The sequence below is a fragment of the Tamandua tetradactyla genome, chromosome 5, assembly GCF_023851605.1.
Source record: "Tamandua tetradactyla isolate mTamTet1 chromosome 5, mTamTet1.pri, whole genome shotgun sequence".
Lineage (NCBI taxonomy): Eukaryota > Metazoa > Chordata > Mammalia > Pilosa > Myrmecophagidae > Tamandua > Tamandua tetradactyla.
Genome location: NC_135331.1, coordinates 13269758 through 13288309, shown reverse-complemented (window position 1 = coordinate 13288309; position 18552 = coordinate 13269758). Strand labels below are relative to the sequence as shown.

Here is an 18552-nt window from a genome sequence, read left to right as displayed (position 1 = left end):
CTGTGGCCTAGGTTAGGTCTATGGCTGCTAGTTTGCTGACCCCTGCTTTGAATACCCAAAACAGATTTCTGTTGTCTGATGAAAATTCAGTAGATGATGACTGTGTTAACAGTTAACCGTCAGTTAATTCACTTTTATTTAGGAAAGAGTCTTAAGACATCATAAGATATACCTTCCTTGGCAACAACATCTTCTCCATCAAAAGAAAAATGAGATTTTTCTTGGAGAAATACCACTTGATATATTTATAATCCAGCATAGTAGATATCAGCTAGTAGAACAATCAGCCTTCAGTTTAGGAAAATTAAAATTTAGTTTGTATAGCTTTCAAACAATCCATTGAAATTGCCAGTCACTGATAGACTAATTGGCTGGGTAACAATAACCTGAATCAATGAATATCATACATTGCAAATTTTTTTGTTTTTTTTAAAGCCTTTCTATAGAAATATGTTCAGGTAAAAAAAAATTCCTTCATTACTACTTACTCTGCACAGGATGGTGTTGGGGTACAAGGCGGGAGGGGACTCTGATCTCCACTTGTCTGGTCCGCTAGGGAATACTTAATATTTGTATATTCGTGCCCTTTCCTCTTGCTTTTCTGAAAGTTGAAGATTGCAAATAAAGGAGTATGACTTTTTAAACAATAAGTCCTATTGTTTTTAACAATTAAAAACAATAATTTTTTTAAAGAAAAAAAATGCAAAGACATTTCTTTATCCCTCTCCCTCCCCAGTTCTCTCTGTCTCACACACACACACACATACACACACACACACACACACATACATGAGCAATAAACAGGCTGACCTTTGAGAATATTGATATGTTGACCAAATAGTCCGGAATTGGCTTCCCTAAGGTAAATACACCATATGGGTGAAAAGTACTTTTGAACCATATAATTCGAAAGCACAGACAGTCATGCATTAACAACTTAGCTCTCTCAAGCCAAATGTACTGTTTCTGAGTTAAGAGGGAATTCACACTCTCTTTGTCACATTAGCATCTAATCAGTTGCAACATATTTAATGATCTTCATATAAACAGCTGGGAAAGGAGTTCCAGAAATAAATACACTCTAAGTAGAAATGATACCTGCATACACAAGATGGTGGCACTCTTTATCAGAAACAATAATATACTTTATCATATCTTTCTTTTTCTTGGAAATACCCAGCACTTATAAAACTTTATTTTTTGCTCTAATGATACTCAGGAAAAAACTGGCATAGAATACCAGTAAGAATGTAATCTCAGATGCAGCATGAATTACATTTTATAGAAGACCTAATTCAATGATTTTTATCACTTATCTCTGCTCCTAAATTCACCAAGAAACAACCAATTCTGAAAATATAATCTATCCAAACTGTCATCATTATGTGATGTCGTCTTCATTATAGGATGTCCAAAAAATAGTAAATATTAGAAAAGCTATTCATATCAAATATTGATGCACATGTGAGGAACTTTCACTCCCTGCTGGTGAGAGGGTGAAGTGGAACCATCACTTTGGTGAGCAATTAGTATCTAGTAAAAGTGAAAATGCATAAACCCTACAACCTTGAAGGTCTACCTGCTTGAGAAGCTCTTACACAGAAGCCTACGGGGCCTACGAGGTGCCCGGGAGGCGCTGCTTGTACTGAAGCCCGCCAGCAGAGGAAGAACAGATGCGGTCTGTCCTTATCATGAAATAATGTGCAGCAGCAGAGAACCACCACAGCAACAAATATATCTCATCTATATCTATATCTCAAAACAGATTTCATAAACAATGGGGAACAGAAAAAAGCAAATTGCAGAACAATAAAATAGCATGATACTATCTGGGCAAACATTTTAAATACATAAAACCACATTATATTGCTTACAGATAGCTGTATTTGTATTTTAAAATATGAAAAGAGACTGGAAAGCTAGTGATTGCCTTGGGGTGAAGGGGGTGGGGATGAGGGATAGAACCAGATGTGTATCAAAGGGAGCCTCAGCTATATCTATTATACTTCATTTCTTTTATAAAAGGAAAAAGACTTGAAAAAATGTGATGTAATAAAATGGCTGAATATTGGTTGTATTTTAAATTTTTTCAAAATAAATAAACTACTAAAATGTATAGTTTCTTTTCCTCCCCTCAATCAAAACCCACCAAAAACAAAAGCTAAAAAAGTAGAAAACCTCATTATTCATACCATAAATCAAGGGAACGCTACAACTCCAATCTATAAACTATAAAGCATCTCTTCCAGAATACTGTTAAAGCTGGACCTAAGAGAGGGAGGAAGCTGGGAGGGGGGTGTCACAGAAGTGAGTGAAATGCCTTAAACCTCTCACTGATGAGGGGAGGCTGGCAGGGTGGGTGGCCAGCAGGCTGCGGGAGGACTGGGGTGCCTCTGAAGACAGCTAGCTCAGCACAGCACAGAGGCCCACGTCTGAAGAGCCCTCTCTGTGTTTCATGGCCACTCTCCCAGCTCAGGTGGGCTGGAAGAGACGCACGGGTAGGAAGGAGGAGAAGCAGCCTACAAGGCCTCTGACTCTACGGGGTTTGTGAGAAACCACAATAATCCCTTGTCCACCAACATTATCGCTGTGCCCAGGACAAAGTGATAGGGCGTTCAAGACCACAAACCAAAGGAAAGCCGCAGGCCTCCTCTGCTACCCTTCTCTCAATATGGAGGCATTCAATAATGGGGGATAATCAGAAAGGGTCAGCCCAGGACCTACATAAAGATAAGGGAAGGGGGGAGGGTTACAAAATGAGAAAAGGAACAATAAGTAAAAGGCAGATGGAGAAAAAATACATCACAAAAGAAATTAACAAAAAAACAGGAAGAGGTAAAAACACATAATCTGCATTAGTCTCACAGACTTGATGGGTATGAGCTTTGTTATGAAAGCACTCAAGTAAGAGATTATAAGGCAATAGAGCAGATAAAAGCAAGCTGGCAAAGAAAGGAAAGAAAAGACAAGAAACATTAGAGATTAAAATCCAATTAAAGGCAACAAGAAATAAAATAACTGAAAATGCAGACGGGGTATTATAGATGGGCTAGAGGAAAACCTACTAAAAAACAAAATAAAACATAATGACAAAGAAAGAAAATAAAATATTTTATATGCAAGTGAAATTACTGAAGAAGAGAATAAAGAGAAGAGAAAAATATTTTAAGATAGAATGCAAGAAAACATTCCCAAAATTTTAAAAACACCTGAGTCTCCATATTAAAAAAGCACATAATGCAGGAAAAGTTGTACAGTCTCTCAAATATCAATGATAAGGAAGGAATTATATGGATTTCCAGGCAGAAAAAGGAGGGTATATATAGATAAGGTGTGTGTGTGTGGACAACCAAATTGACTTTAGACTTCAAAATAGCCAAAAAAATTATAAAAAATTGTATGGTCATGCTGAGTGAAGTTAGCCAGAAACAAAAGGACAATCAATACTTTACGGTCTCATAATATGAACTAATATTAATGACTGAATTTTGATAGTTAAAGTTGAAAATGCAGGTTATTGGGAGACAGAAAGAGGGTAGAGATTGGGCATTTGGTGTGAAAGAGTACAGAGTATTCAACAAGACTGACTGTAAAGACCCAGAAATGGATAGCACAATACTATCTGATGGTAGCACAATATTATAAGTACAAAGAACGAGCTGAGTATGAGTATGGTTGAGTAAGGAGGGCTGGAGGCATGAATGACTCCAGAGGCAAGGTTAGAGGATAAAGACTGGTGGTATAATTTAGCGATACCTAGAGTGAACAATGATGATTAAATGCCTCATATAGATTGTGGTGGTGAAGGCATGGCTATGTGATTATATAAAAAAACCACTGATTTTTAACGTAGGTTAGATTTAATGATGTGTGAATAAAACTGTTTAAAAATGAACAGAGATACAAGGGCTGGAGAAAATGTGGCGAGAGAGATGTACCTATTCACTGTTGGGAGGGAAGAATAGTGGTGCAGGCCCTCTGAGTAAAGTGTGGTGGTTCCAAAGGAGCCTAGGGGTACTGTTGCCATATGATCCTGCAACCCCATAGTTAGGTATATACTGGGGACACGAACAGACATGTACATACTGGTATTTATGATGACAGTGTTCAAGAATTGGAATGGATGCAGGTAACCTAATGAGACATCGACGGAAGACTGGAAGGAGGAACGGTGATGTATATATACAATGGATTATTGAGTAACTGCAAGAAGAAATGAATTCATGAGGCATGCAACTAGGTGACTGAAACCTGGGGACAGTAAGTTGAGTAAAATAAGTCACAAATGAGAACACAAATATTATAATGCCTCACTAATATGGACTAACTATAATGTGCAAACTCTGAGAATTGAATTTGAGAGCAGAGGTTATCAGGTGAAGGCTTACTGTAAAGATTCCCAGACTGAAAGCTCTAACAGCAGTCACATCTACCCTGGAGTTTTAACTGTTATTTCTAAATTCTGAAATGCTGAGCTCGTGGTGTATAACCTGGTCATTCCATGGTATTTGTCTGACACTTGAGACTCAGAGCTAGAGTTCTGCATTTCTGAAATTCAGTATTATCCTATAAAACAACTATTAAAAACACTGAAAAAGTGATCAGACTTCAATTAGAGATACGAATGAAGCTGATCTGGTTAGGACTAAGGTAAATCAGACTACAGGGTAAATGATGATATTGAATATATTTTAGAACATTAACTTCTGTGTGAGACCAAAGGAAGGGATGTTTATTTGATGCAAAATTTATATTGTCAGTAGCACAATATCTCATTTAATTTGTATGGTTAGCTTATTCAAACATCATAATTACATGGAACAAATTCATGGTTCCATGTAATTATGGTTTATTTCATGGAGAATTTAAACTCTGAGACTTTGATCCTCATCCTGTAAAGAAATATTCTATAGAATCATCCAAGTTTTGGTATGAACATCAAATTACTTATGCAGCATCAAACACTTATACCATTTGATACATTGTAAAATTTTAAAACATATAATCTTTTAAGATATAAAGTGTTTTGTCTTTCTTTCCCAATATCTGAGCCAGTATTTGAAGCTAAAATTATATTAACCTTTACAAGTCTCAGAAGTAAAAAATAGTAAGTTTGCCTTTTGTTTTGTACATGTTTGTGTCATGCCCAGCTATATCCCAGAGTAGGATGCACAGAACATTAAAAAGTATTTGCAAAGTCCTCTTGAAGGACTGAATAAAAAGGTGGAAATATTAAACTTCCCTACTAAGGATTTCATGATATTCTCACAAGCATCAGAGACTGCTGATTTGATGGGAAAGACCCTCGATTTTGGGGCTTGCCCTTATGAAACTTACGCCTGCAAAGGAAAAACTAAGCCTACTTATGATTATGCCTAAGAGTTACCCCAGAGAACCTCTTCTGTTGCTCAGATGTAACCACTCTCTCTAAGCCAACTCCACAGGTGAACTCACTGCCCTCCCTACTACATGGGACATGACTCCCAGAGGTGTAAATCTGCCTGGCAATGTGGGTCAGGGATGAGCCTGGCTCTAGCGTCATGGGAATGAGAAAGCTTTCTTGACATAAAGGGGAAGACAAATGAAACAAAGTTTCAGTGGCTGAGAGATTTCAAATAGAGTTGAGAGGTCTTTCTGGAGGTTGTTCTTATGCAGTATATAGATCCCTTTATAGTTTCTGGTGTATTGGAGTAGGTAGAGGGAAATATCTACAACTGTTAAACTGTAATCCAATAGCCTTGATTCTTGAAGATGACTGAATAACTATAGCGCTTTTAAGGTATGAATGTACGAGTGTGAAAACCTTGTGAATGGACAGTGCAATGGTGGCTCAGTGGCAGAATTCTCGCCTGCCATGCCAGAGGCCCAGGTTTGATTCCTGGAGTCTGCCCATGCCAAAACAAACAAACAAACAAAAACGTTGTGATTGACACTCCCTTTATCCAGTGTATGGACAGATGAGTATGAAAAAAACAGACAAAAAAATAAATAAACAATGGTGGGGGACAGGGAGGATGAGATGTTTTGGGTGTTTTTTTTTTACTTTTATTTTTATTCTTATTTTTATTGTTTTGGGAGTAATGAAAATGTTCAAAAACTGACGGTAATGATGAATGGACAGCTTTATAATGATACTGTGAACAACTGATGGTACACTTTGGATGATTATATTTCAATTAAAAATCATTGAAGAAAAAAAACATATGGGAATGAAAGAGGACCCAAGTATCTTATCTCCTGCTAAGTTATCCTTTAAATATAAAACCAATGCTCAAACATTTTCAATCATACAAAAACTTGGAATATAACATATATTTTAGAAAACAACTAGATAATGAAATGCAGATAAATCAAAATAAAGAATTCAGAGAAGCAGAAGCCATGATAGAAGAACTAGTGGGGAACATTAATTTAAATATAATGCTAACATTAAATAACTATGGGAATGCTAGATTAAATGTCATAAACCATATTAAAATTCAGTAGGTTAAAAAATGTGTTAATAATAACAGTTAAAATTTTCTGAGCACTTACTTCATTCCAGGCACTATTTGAAAATATCCTGTGAATTCTCATAACAATCTTTTGAAATAAGTACTATTATTAACCCTGCTTTAGAGATAAGGAAGTGTGTAATTTCTAAATCATGCCATTAAATTAAAATAAGGACTGATAAACCAATGGCCTGTGAGACAAATCTAACCTGAGCCTTTTTTTGTATAGCCTCCAAGGAGGCAGTAGAAGAGAAGAAGAAAGAGAAAGGGAAGAAATGGAGACCACAGGGGGTTCTACAAAGCCTTAAATATTCACTATCTGTCCTTTACAAAAAGTTTGTTGACCCCTAGTTAATAAGCAACTGCTGGTCCTTCACTTCCGCATGCTATCTGCAACCATGCAGGAAAAAGAACATCCCTTAGGACAGAAGAGCAACAGGATAAAATGTACCTGGGTCCATGAATGACCCTGTGGAGCATAAGCTGACCTGCACCCCACCCCCCTGACCTCCAAATCACCTGCCAGCTTGAACTTTACTGACAAATCTTCACACACATACATTCCATACATGGTGTACAATCAATGGCTCACAATATCATCACATAGTTGTGCATTCATCACCATAAGACATTATATATTTTAAAACTTATTCTAAAGTTTAAATAAGAAATGCAAAGTGAACTTGCTTTTATACCCAATACTTTCTTGAGAATCAAAATCAATTATTTCCACATAAAGGGATTAAAACTGTTTTCTGGGGGGAAATTCAACTTCCCTATTTGGAGAATTCCTGATATTCTCACAAGCAGTGGGGACAACCAAATCAATAGGCAAAGCCCCTCAATCTTGGAGTTTGTTCATATGAAAATTATCCCTGCAAAGAATAGGCTAAGCCTACTTAAAATTAGGCTTAAGAGTCACCCCCAGAGAACCTCTTTTGTTGCTCAGATGTGGCCTATTTCTCTCTCAGCCAACACAGCAAGCAAACCCACTGCCCTCCCCCTTTCTACATGGGACAAGACTCCCAGGGGTGTAAACCTCCCTGGCAACATGGGACAGAAATCCTAGAATGAGCTGGGACTCAGCATCAAGGGCTTGAGAAAACCTTCTCGACCAAAAGGGGGAAGAGAGAAATGAAACAAAATAAAGTGTCAGCGGCTGAGAGATTTCAAACAGAGTCAAGAGGTTACCCTGGAGGTTATTCTTATGCATTGTATAGATATCCCCTTTTTAGTTTATGGTGTATTAGAGAGGCTAGAGGGAAGTGCCTCAAACTGTAGACCTGTGTTCCAGTAGCCATGTTTCTTGAAGATGATTGTATAATGATAGAGCTTTCGCAATCTGACTGTGTGATTGTGAAAACCTTGTGCCTAATGCTCCTTTTATCTACAGTACGGATGGATGAGTAAAACATATGGATTAAAAATAAATAAATAATAGGGGGAACAAATGATAAAATAAATTGAGTAGACTGAAATCCTAATGATCAATGAAAGAGAGTGGTAAGGGGTATAGAAAAAAATAGGGGAAACAAAGGTTAAAATATATCGGGTAGGTGGAAATACTAGCAGTCAATGAGAGGGAGGCGTAGGGGTATGGTATGGATGAGTTTTTTCTTTTTTCTTTTTCTGGAGTAATGCAAACGTTCTAAGAAATGATCATGGTGATGAATATACAACTATGTGATGCTATTGTGAGTCACTGATTATATACCAAGAATGGAATGTTCCTATGTTAAGAATGTTCATGTTTGTATGTTATTACGTTTTGTCAATTAAAAAAAAAACACCCGTGTTTTCTAATGACAAATGATTAAGACAAAGAGGACAAGAATTATTTCAATGAATTAAAGAAGTCAAGGTAAAATATAAAAACACTAGAGGTTTTTTGCTTATTAGAAAGAATAAAAAAATAAAACTGACTCAAATACAGAGGAGCTTGTGGCTCAGCCCAGGCAGTTTATGGATAAAGAAAAATTCTCAGGAGGCTAAAGGTTGCTTTGTTTTGTATTGGGAATGGGAGGGAAGGGTGGGATGGCAGGCAATGTGTTTGAGGCCTACAAAATAATCTAAAATTGTTCTATCCTCCACCTAAATTCAATAATAGCCTGGTTACTCAGCCTTTTGCAATGCTTATCAATCTTATGGCCTTGCCAATTGAGGCACAGACAAGGTTCTGAGAAGGGACCAACCAGAGGCTCTAAAATCATCTGGTATTATCTTTCCATGGGAAGTAACCTGATTACATTCTTAGACCTTAAATTATGAAAAGCCATAATCAAGAGCATCAAGAGATGAAAATTTTTGTCTAGATTACAGAGTAACAAGACTAATTTGTCCAGTGTACTCTAAGTTCAGATGCCAGGATTACAGATACCTTGATGCCTTCTATATCTAACCAGAAAATGTTACTGATTCTACTTCTCTCTATGCTCCTCCCCCATCCAAACCATCATCAGTTCTCATGTACCCTCATGTCTTCTTACTGGTCCCATGTAGCTGCTGAAGCCTGGGGACCAATCATTCTTCACCCTCAAGCCAGTATCATCTATTTAAAATGAGAATCTTTTTACATCATTCCCTGTTCCAATCTCCTGTTCCTCTTAGGATAAAGTCTAAAATCCTTAATATGGCCTGCGAGTCCCTTCCTATCCTAATCTAGTCTCTGTTTACTTTTCCAATCCCATCCATTGCACTCAACTGTCTCCCTAACACTAACCATACTGGATTTATTTAGAGAAATGACTGATTGTTGTATTCCCAGTATCAAGCAAGTACCTGGCAAATAGTACAACTAGCTTTGATTGATGCACAAATGAATGAAGAAATATAAAAAGCCCATTTTATTGGGTCAAGGAGATTAAGGACAACATGTGAGAAGCACAAGTCTTAGGAAATAAAATAGGGCAAACGGGGCACTCTCACGCTAACTCAAATTTTACAAATGGTGAAACTTAAGTCCCATAAGGCAGCAGCTATGTCTATCTTGATCACCATTATATCCTCAGCATTTAATCAGTGTGTGGAACACAAAAGGCACCCAAATATTTCTTAAAGGTAAAAGAGCAAACAGAAAGGAAATGTTCAAGAAAACATAAGAAGCTGGAATTAAAGGAGCACTTCTGTAGGCAAGACTCATGGCAGGAAGCATCCCAGCAAGCCAGTTAAAGTTTTGCTGGCAAAAACTTAGCGTCTGAGCTACAGCATTCTTATCCCGGCTCAGCTGTCATTACAGAATATTCTAAGGTAACTGCTGTCCTAAGTATGAGTCATTCAGAGAGAACAATGTGCAGGTCTCTGTACACTAAGGCTTAAAGGACATTTCCAAAGGGAAGCAAAAGTATTTCCTCCAAAGAAGATTTGCCGTTTTGGTAAATCTTCTTCTCACAGGAGTACCAGATAGCAATTCTGGTACTACTTTACATACATAGGAGGGCTGAACAAAAGTAAATAACTTGTGGATAATGGCAGTCAGGTTTTGGCCTTCAGAGAAAGAACTTACAAATAGGAAGGAGGGAGGCTAGTTATGACCCCTGTGGTACTACATTAGATTGGAGACATCAGTATGAATTCATGGTTAATAATATATATACACACACACACACACACATACACAGATGGGCATATACAGAAAGAATTACAGACATGTATGTATATGTGGGTCAGAATATATGCAAAATTTCCTAGCTCTGTCCCCTGAAAGGGCCTAGAAGCAGTGACACCCCAACAGCAAGAAGCAGACCCCACACCCAAATCTTGGCTTCTAAATACCAATCTCCAACAAAAGGAAGCAGGACTTTATGGGAAAATGGCTGATTCTAGGTCTAGGGCACAGGACATATAAGATGATTCAAGAGCAGCTTGTAGTGCTGGAAAGAAAGGACATGCTCTAGAAACAAAAGGACAGTCATATGTCAAAGTGACATAGAAGCCAATTTGAAAGTGCTGCTGATGGCCAAACCGGAACAATGTGAGCCACAAAATAAAGAACCTCACATTGGATTATAACCCAAAGTATAAAATACACATGAATTCATACTGATATAAAATAACTGAATGTATGAATAAATGGGGAGAAGTGACAAATTTTTCTTACAAAAGAATTCCAAATCATCTATGTAGATACTAACCCTTCCAGGAGATGGAGCTTGCTTCCCCTTTCCTTGAGTGGAGGCTGGACTTAATGATTCACCTCAAAGAACAGAGGAGGGAAAGGGAACAAGAGTAACTTCATAGTAAGAGAAATCTGGTGGGCACCAGCTAACCACATGATGATCCAAGTTAACGTCACCAGTAATATGTCATGTTAATATCATGGACCCCTTGAAATGCTGTGATGAGAAAGGCCCCCAAATTCTGTCCCCAAATCCATAACTCTAGTCTAATCATGAGAAAACATGGAACATTCTGTAGAGTAACTGACCTTTCAAAACTGTCAAGGTCATGAAAACTCACAGCCCAGAGGAGACAGACAACTAAGAGCAACAGGATCCTGACCAGGATCCTAGGACAGAAAACATGCATTAGTGGAAAAATGCTAAAAAAGTCTAGTGTTTAGTTAATCAAAACATATCAATGTTAATTTTTTAGTTCTGATAATTGTACAATGATTATGTAAGATGTTAATATTATGGGAAACTAGTGAAGAATACACCGGAACTCTCTGTCCTAGCTAAAGTTATTCCAAAACAGAAAGTCAAAAAATATATATATTTTAGAGTGGAGCAAAGGAAAGTTACATGAGGTTTATATAGTTAGACTAAGCAGTAATTAATTAGCCAATTAGCAATTCAAAGAAAACTATACCAGTACCAATAAGCACACCCAGCTTCCAGATCTTAGTTTCCAAAATATCATTCTCTAATAAAGGCAAACAGGGATCCTTGGGAAAATGGCTTGGAAAGTACAAGATGAGACAGGATGATCTTGTAGTGTCAAAAAAGAAGGAGGTGCTCAAAAATTTTTGGAACGTATCAGAAGAACATAGGACCCAACATGAAAAAGCGCTCACTGGCCAAATCTGGGATAACTTCAGCAACAAAACAAATAATAGCAACAGATTATAACCCCCCCAAATAAAATAAGAGTCCATGAGTCTATATTGATAAAAACAAATGAATGAATAAATGGGAGGAAAGGGGCAGCTTCCTTACAGTAGGCTTCCAACTAATAAATGAGAACGGAAGGATGGAAATAGGAAATCACCATTTGGCAAAAACCTCAGTAGCAATTCTTTCAGGCAAGAATCATCAACAGATGTAAAGTAGTGGGCAAAACATATGTTAAGAAATATGATATTTACAAAGTCTCAAGTATCTCCCTAAAAGACACTTATTAATTAAAGAGAGAAACATGGTGACTTTATAGCAGAGACATCTGGCAGACACCACCTGATTCAAGCGATCAAAGATAGCATCACCAGTAATGGAATAAATCAACAAACTGTGCCAACAAGGACACAACATCACTGCTGTGACAATCTGAAGAAAAATGTATAGCCTGAATCGAATCAAGAGTAAACATCAGACAAACCCAAACTGAGAGGCATTCTACCAAATAACTGGCCTGAACTCTAAAAATGTCAAGGTCCTGAAAGAAACACAGAGAAATCACTCCAAATTTAAGAAGACCAAAGAGATATAACAACAAATGCACATGTTATCCTGGACCACATAAAGGATATTTAGTAGGACAAATTCAAATGTGAACAAGGTCTGGTAGATTAGATAACAGTATTGTATCATTGTTAATTTTCTGATTTTGATCATGTACATGATCACTGATCACGTAAGAAAATGTCCATGTTTATAGGGAATGCACAAAGAAGTAATTAGAAATAAAGGCGCATCTGTTTACAACTTACAAATATTTCAGAAAAACAGACAATATATAAATAGAGAGAATGAATGGATGATTAAGTGTGGTAAAACGTTAATAGTCAGGAAATCGCAATGAAGGATATACAAGAATTCCAAATACTGTTTAAGCTATATACATTAAATATATACTATAAGTGTAAGGCTACCTCCACGTAAACTGCCAAGTATAAGAAGAATATTTATAAAAACTTGAGAATTTTCTCAATCTTGCCTTGTTTGCATTTTCCACTTGATTCTCTCCTCCAATGCAGTTTCTTCCTTTTTGTGCTGTCTCTATTTCTCTACCTCCTTCTCTACTGTTCTCCATCCCTCACTGTCATTTTCTTTTTTCCATTCTTTCCTCTTTAGCAAATTCTTTCCCTTCCAAAGGCCCTTAGCGCTTCATTGTTTTGGAAATAGTATTTCAAAGTATCAATTATTTTGAATGAATTATATATTCTTTTCCTTAATTTAAAAATCAGGTTGATTTAATGCTTTCTTTTTCTTTTTCTTTTTTTTAAAGAAAAGATTTTCTCTTTCTAAAACAAATATGAAACGCCTCAAAAATTTGCATGTCATCCTTGCACAGGGACCATGTTAATCTTCTCTGTATCGTTCCAATTTTAGTATCTGTGCTGCCAAAGTGAGCACGGTTTAATGCTTTTCAGTTTGCCACTTAAAACATTTTTTTCAAATGGAAGTACTTCTTTCTTTACCACGAACAGCAGCAATTCTTATATTGGATCAAACAGTACAATGGAGAAAACTATATACCAAAGAATGCTATTTTTTTTTAAAGGAAATAATCTAATTTAGGCCACACATTTTAAAAAAATCAGAAGACCCATATACCAAATGGTAGCTAACCATGTTTAAGACAGTGCTGGCACATATTGGCGCCAGAAAAATACTGGCTGAATGAATGAATAAATACAAGTATTCTCGAGGATAGGATTACCAGGGACATTCACTTTCTATATTCTGTAACATTTAAATTATTAAGGACCATGTTATACTTTTGCAAAAAAAAAAAATGGGGGAGGAGAAGGCAGCAATGAAGTCCTTTTTCAAAGCAATTCCTAAATCTTACAACCTCAGAGTTAGGGTCAGAGAGAACATATACGGTAATGAGAAGACCTGAAGTGCTACAGAGCTGGGAGGGAAGTCTCTAAATTCTCCAAAATAAGAATAGAAACCAAAACTGTATTTCTAAATGAAATAAGGATAGCTTTTCCTCCAGCTTTTCTGAGCAAGACTACCTTGTGTGCTTTAAGATATTCTTGAACATTTTCCAACTTGCAGCAACTGTGCTTCTCTTTGTATTTACTGAGAGTCCTGTTTGGGCAACTTTATTCTTAGCCTATTCCTGATCCAAACTACGTACAGCTGAAAGACCAATATAAAATAACCTATAGTAACCACCTAAATATTTCACAGCACTTACAATAATACAAACTCAGATTAAAAGCACTAACATTCAAAATCAATAGCTTGTTAATTATTTGACCTTACATTTAAATACATATACTTTTTCTGAAGATGTTCTTGTATAATGAAGCCATCTAGAAATTATTTTTGTGGGGACTAAGAACATACTAATTAACAGGTACCTTGCTTTGGCTAACCAAGCCTTGATAAACGGCTGCTACTCTGCCAGGCTAGAAATCCTTCAATTAGGTGGCAGGTTCCATTTGGGGAAGAGCTTAATTCCCATTTTGAGAAGCTGAGTTCTCTAGAAAGCAATAAACAGGGTAAAACAGGCAAATGTTGTTGGTGCTAACACACCACACCATTTGCAGCATGGCACTGGGGCTGGAGCCCAGGTAGGAGGATAAGTACAGCTCCCCCAAACAAGCAGTTGTCCCCATTTCCCTCATTCAGCATATTTCTAATTCACTCAGCTTTGTGTCTGGTATGAACATCCTCAAATGGAAAGACTCCTATTCCACATCTTCATTACGCATGACTTATTAACATTGAAATTCCACTGTTTCCAACTCGACCAAATTGGAGGTTCAAACTGCCATGTATAATTAGACTGAAGCATTCATTTTAAGAGATGGAATCAGGATAAATATGGCCTGGATCAAAGCTGGAACAGAGTGGAAACTTAAAAGGCTTTGTGTCCTAAGCATGCCATGTGAACCTAAGAAAATCATAACCTCTCTGCAAGGCAGTTTAATCAATCTCTCAAGTCAGGATGACAGTATGGTGCCCCTCTGAGAGCGCCTCCATACTGAAAAATCAGAGCTGTGGTTAGTAAATAGTTAAAATTTCCAGAGAGTCTCCTCCCAGTTGAGAATTTGTTTCCCCTTCTCAAATAATGATGGTCATCTATCAGAGCATGCCTGATAGAGCAGGACAGCAAAAGGTAACCTGAGATGAAGCTGCCCAGAAAAGAAAATGAAAATTACACTATGCCAGTCCCACCAGGCTAGGTACCTGCTCTTCTTCAATCCTGCGCTGTAGTGTTTCAATGTAATGCTGGACAGCCATATATATAAACCGGTACTGTGCTTCTGTTTGGACCATCCCTGACCTCTGAGAGCGCACCATCTGAATGGTTTTGGGCACGTCTATGTCACAGTCAACACCTACAAAACAAACAACGTGAGGCATCAGAAGAAACTGCAGAGCCAGGATGAAGTTGTTTAATGTGCAACTTTAAGTAAACTCAGAGATGAAACAGAAATAGTCTTTAATGTTCTAACTCAACATGTTCCAAGGGCAATAGCTCTGTACTTCTCACCAATATCAATTATCTCAGAAGATTACACGATAAAGAGTTAGAGGACAGGATGCCTTCACTTTTCTACAGCACCACCTATCAGCAAAGGTTACATAGCTGAGTAGAGACTTCTACTGCAAATCCAACAAAAGGCCAAAGCAGTGAGATCCATTACTCCTAGGCCTCATTTTATGCCAAAAGTTCAGATAACATCACTTCTGTTCTCCATCAAACATATTGAAAGTTGAAGTCTTCAGCCCAGATCTAGATTTTAGTGAAATTCTTTTTAATATTCAAATTCTCTTCCCCAGGCTATTTTCATTAGTGCTTCCCTCCCATGAACTACAAACAGGAACTGTAGTCTCTTGCCCTCCAGATGACCTACCTTTTTCTCTGATGATGTCAATAAGGATATCAATCACAATGAATGTTCCTGTCCGGCCAATTCCAGCACTGTGGGTAGAAGGACAAAAAGCAGTGACAATATAGCCATTCACAGGGATTCTTTTTTAACTCAAAACCAAGCTATTAATATTAACAGAGACAATGTCTGCTCTTGGGAGTGTTTTTAAGATTACGTATATATGTTAGAAAATATATTAGCAAAGAACATAGTCAGCCAAACCAACATTTAGAGTTCAGTTTCTATAGTACAGTGTGGCTGAGGCAAGGCCCTTAACCTCTCTGATTCTTGGTTTCATCATCTGTGAAATAGGGATAACAGTAAATACCTTCCCAGGTTGTTGAGAATGAAAAGTGAATAATGTATGAAAAACACTGATATCAGAGGGACTGGCACAGAGCAAGTACTCCATAAATGGTAACTTAAAAAAAAGTAAGCAAATAAAGTTTCACACACATCTACTTGCCAAATATCCAAATGAGATTTAGGAAACCAAATTCTTCCTCAGATAATCATGAAAGCCCAAACTTGGGCCCCAGCAGCCCACAAATCCTGGTGAGCAGGCTATAATCACAGCTCCCATCAAAGTCCTGGGTGAGGAGAGGCAGGGCAGCCCAAATCTTCTGAAGTAAATAAGTGTAGTGACAAGAGAATAATATATCTTATTTTAATGGTCAAAGAGAAGTAAATCACACCCAAAGGGTAAATCCTAAGTTACTAAATTAGGTTAAATTAGGATTTACCCCTTTGGGTATGATTTCCTTCTCCATGACCATTAAAAAAAGATGTATTATTCACAAGCAAAAACTGCCCAATATGGAAACTTGGAAAATAAAGACTGCATCTTCCCAACGCGACCTGGCAGTCTTGCAGGGTCTATGGGAAATGTACATTAAGGGGCACAAAATATCCCTTAATGCAGTGTGTCCATGCCTTGATTACTGATTAATTTTTTCCTACACTTAAAGAGCTGAACGGGTGGGTATTGGGAGATGCAGGTAGGCTACAGCCTAGAGAGGTGGTAGGGGCTGGTCACCTGCAGTGAACTACCACGGGCCCAGCGTCCATGATGCTCTCCTGCTTATGGTGCACTTCCTCCAAGAAGTCCAGCACACCCCCGGGGTCACTGGGCACTCCGTGGTCCGGCCAGGTCCGAAAATGGTATTGCCAGACCGTTCTCTCCGTATTCCCCTGGAGTAAAGCCAAGAAAAACCAGAAAAGAATTAAATAAATCAAGGGGTTGAGGGATCTCTCAGTTACCATCTTTCCTAGCTCTTATGTGAACCAATGGAGGTACCAGGTACAGAGTCTCTGCCACTCCATTTAAAAGTCCTATTCACGAGTCTCCCAGATTCCTTCTCCTTCTGGATCTGGCTGGGCTCTCTTGGAGGTAACTATGCCTCTGTCATAAGAACCAAGGAGCCTAAAATGGAATCTGAACCATCTATCTGAATTATCAGTGGTTGTAGTGGTTCCATTCCTTCTCAATCACAGGTAGCGCAACTCAAAGAGGTGACTGAGGCCTGTGGGGACACAGACTCTTCTACCATATGAGAAGACAGGAATTCCCTCCCACATCTGCTCCTTTGTGTATGTTTGCAACCAACATAAAATTATATTATCATTATATTTTAAATATTTTGTTTAGTGCAAATAGGTATGAAGAGAGACTTTATGATCAGATGGCTAGATTTCAGCTGAAATCCCAGCATTCACATTCACTGTGGCCCTTGGGCCCTGCTAAACCTCAATTTCTTCATCTGCAAAATGGGAATAATTATCTCTCTTACAATATCATTGTGAGGATTAAATGAGATCATTTAAACATACAGCCAGTGCTAGCACACAGTAAGATGCTCAGCACATTGCAGCTACTGGAGGGTGGTGACAATTAATAGAGGTCAACAATGGCACCGAGACTGGAGAAGACCAACTGACACACCTGAAGATGATCCAAACTAAGTGACATTTTACAAATAGGTTTAAAAAAACAGAAGAATTAGATCAGTATCCACTGCCAGTGACCTCTAAACAAGGTATGCAGCTAAAGAATCTGAACCACAAGACCTTTCCCTGAATTACATGCATTTAGATTCGCTGATGTCATGAAAAAACTTCCTTGATGTGACCGAATGGCCTAAAAACCAGGTGTCCACACAGGTAACAGAAAGGAATTCAGAATGAGAGAGACCTGTCCCAGTCTCGCTGTGCTCCTCCTCCCAAGGGAATAAGCTGTGAGGTCTCTGCCCTAACTCTTTACCATGAGGCTGAAAGACTTATATGAGATCATGTGACAGCACTTTGGAAAAAATGTAAAACATCATTCAAAAAGCAGAAGATACATCAGCAGCAATTCTGGAGGAATGATCAGCCTATGTTGCCATTTGCACCGTGTGTGCAACACACAAACCTAAACAAGAGCATTTCCCCTACCTGTTACTCAGAGACATCTCCTAATGAGAAGATGGGCAGATAATCATTAAAACTGATGGAAAATCTATCCACAATCTTTGCCCAATGTCCTCTAAATTTCTTTCTTCTTTCTGCTTGACAGCTATATTTTCCAGTTCCTCTCACAAAGGAAAAAGCTCTATGCCCCTCCCAGCACCACCACAACTACACCCTCTCTGAAATCAGAAACTCAAACCCCTCACTCTGGACCATAACCACACGGGCGTTCATATCCCGTCAGTCCCCCTGACCACATCACAGATCTCACCAGACCTTCGGGCCCTCCCTCTGCTTGCCCTCACCTCCCTCCTTATCAGCTTAGATTCCATAGACTGTCATGAGAGTTGCTCCCATGCCCCATCTACACCCCTTGACCCTCTATCCATTCACTGCACCCACCTGGCAAAACCCCAACCTGGGCAAACCCAACACAACTACTCACTTCTTCTGTTTAAAACCCAAGAAACAAAGTGTCCTTGGAGAAGAAAAAAAACACCACACAACCAGGTAGATTGGTATCAATCACTAAATATTTATGTTCATCACCTCAACAGGGCATTCGACATTGCCAGAAATTGTGTAGAGAGGATAAGAAAAGGGTTGCTTGCCCTCTCTACA

The 18552-nt window shown here is 38.1% G+C and overlaps 1 protein-coding gene and 1 non-coding gene across 3 annotated transcripts in view; both read right to left on the bottom strand.

The window, feature by feature from the left end:
* Positions 1-18552, bottom strand: part of PTPN11 (protein tyrosine phosphatase non-receptor type 11) — a 117348-nt gene that overhangs the window by 9814 nt on the left and 88982 nt on the right. Inside the window, exons 11-14 of one of the 2 annotated variants that reach the window (XM_077159891.1) lie at positions 16520-16686; positions 15466-15533; positions 14795-14946; positions 489-601 (exon numbers count right to left, since the gene is read on the bottom strand). In XM_077159891.1, coding sequence (XP_077016006.1) covers positions 489-601; positions 14795-14946; positions 15466-15533; positions 16520-16686 — 500 coding nt within the window. The remainder of the gene's footprint in view (positions 1-488; positions 602-14794; positions 14947-15465; positions 15534-16519; positions 16687-18552) is intronic. The other variant, XM_077159892.1, reaches the window with a different exon arrangement.
* On the bottom strand, positions 12897-13003 carry LOC143685307 (U6 spliceosomal RNA). Its single transcript, XR_013176554.1, has one exon. It is a non-coding gene; the product is annotated as a U6 spliceosomal RNA (small nuclear RNA).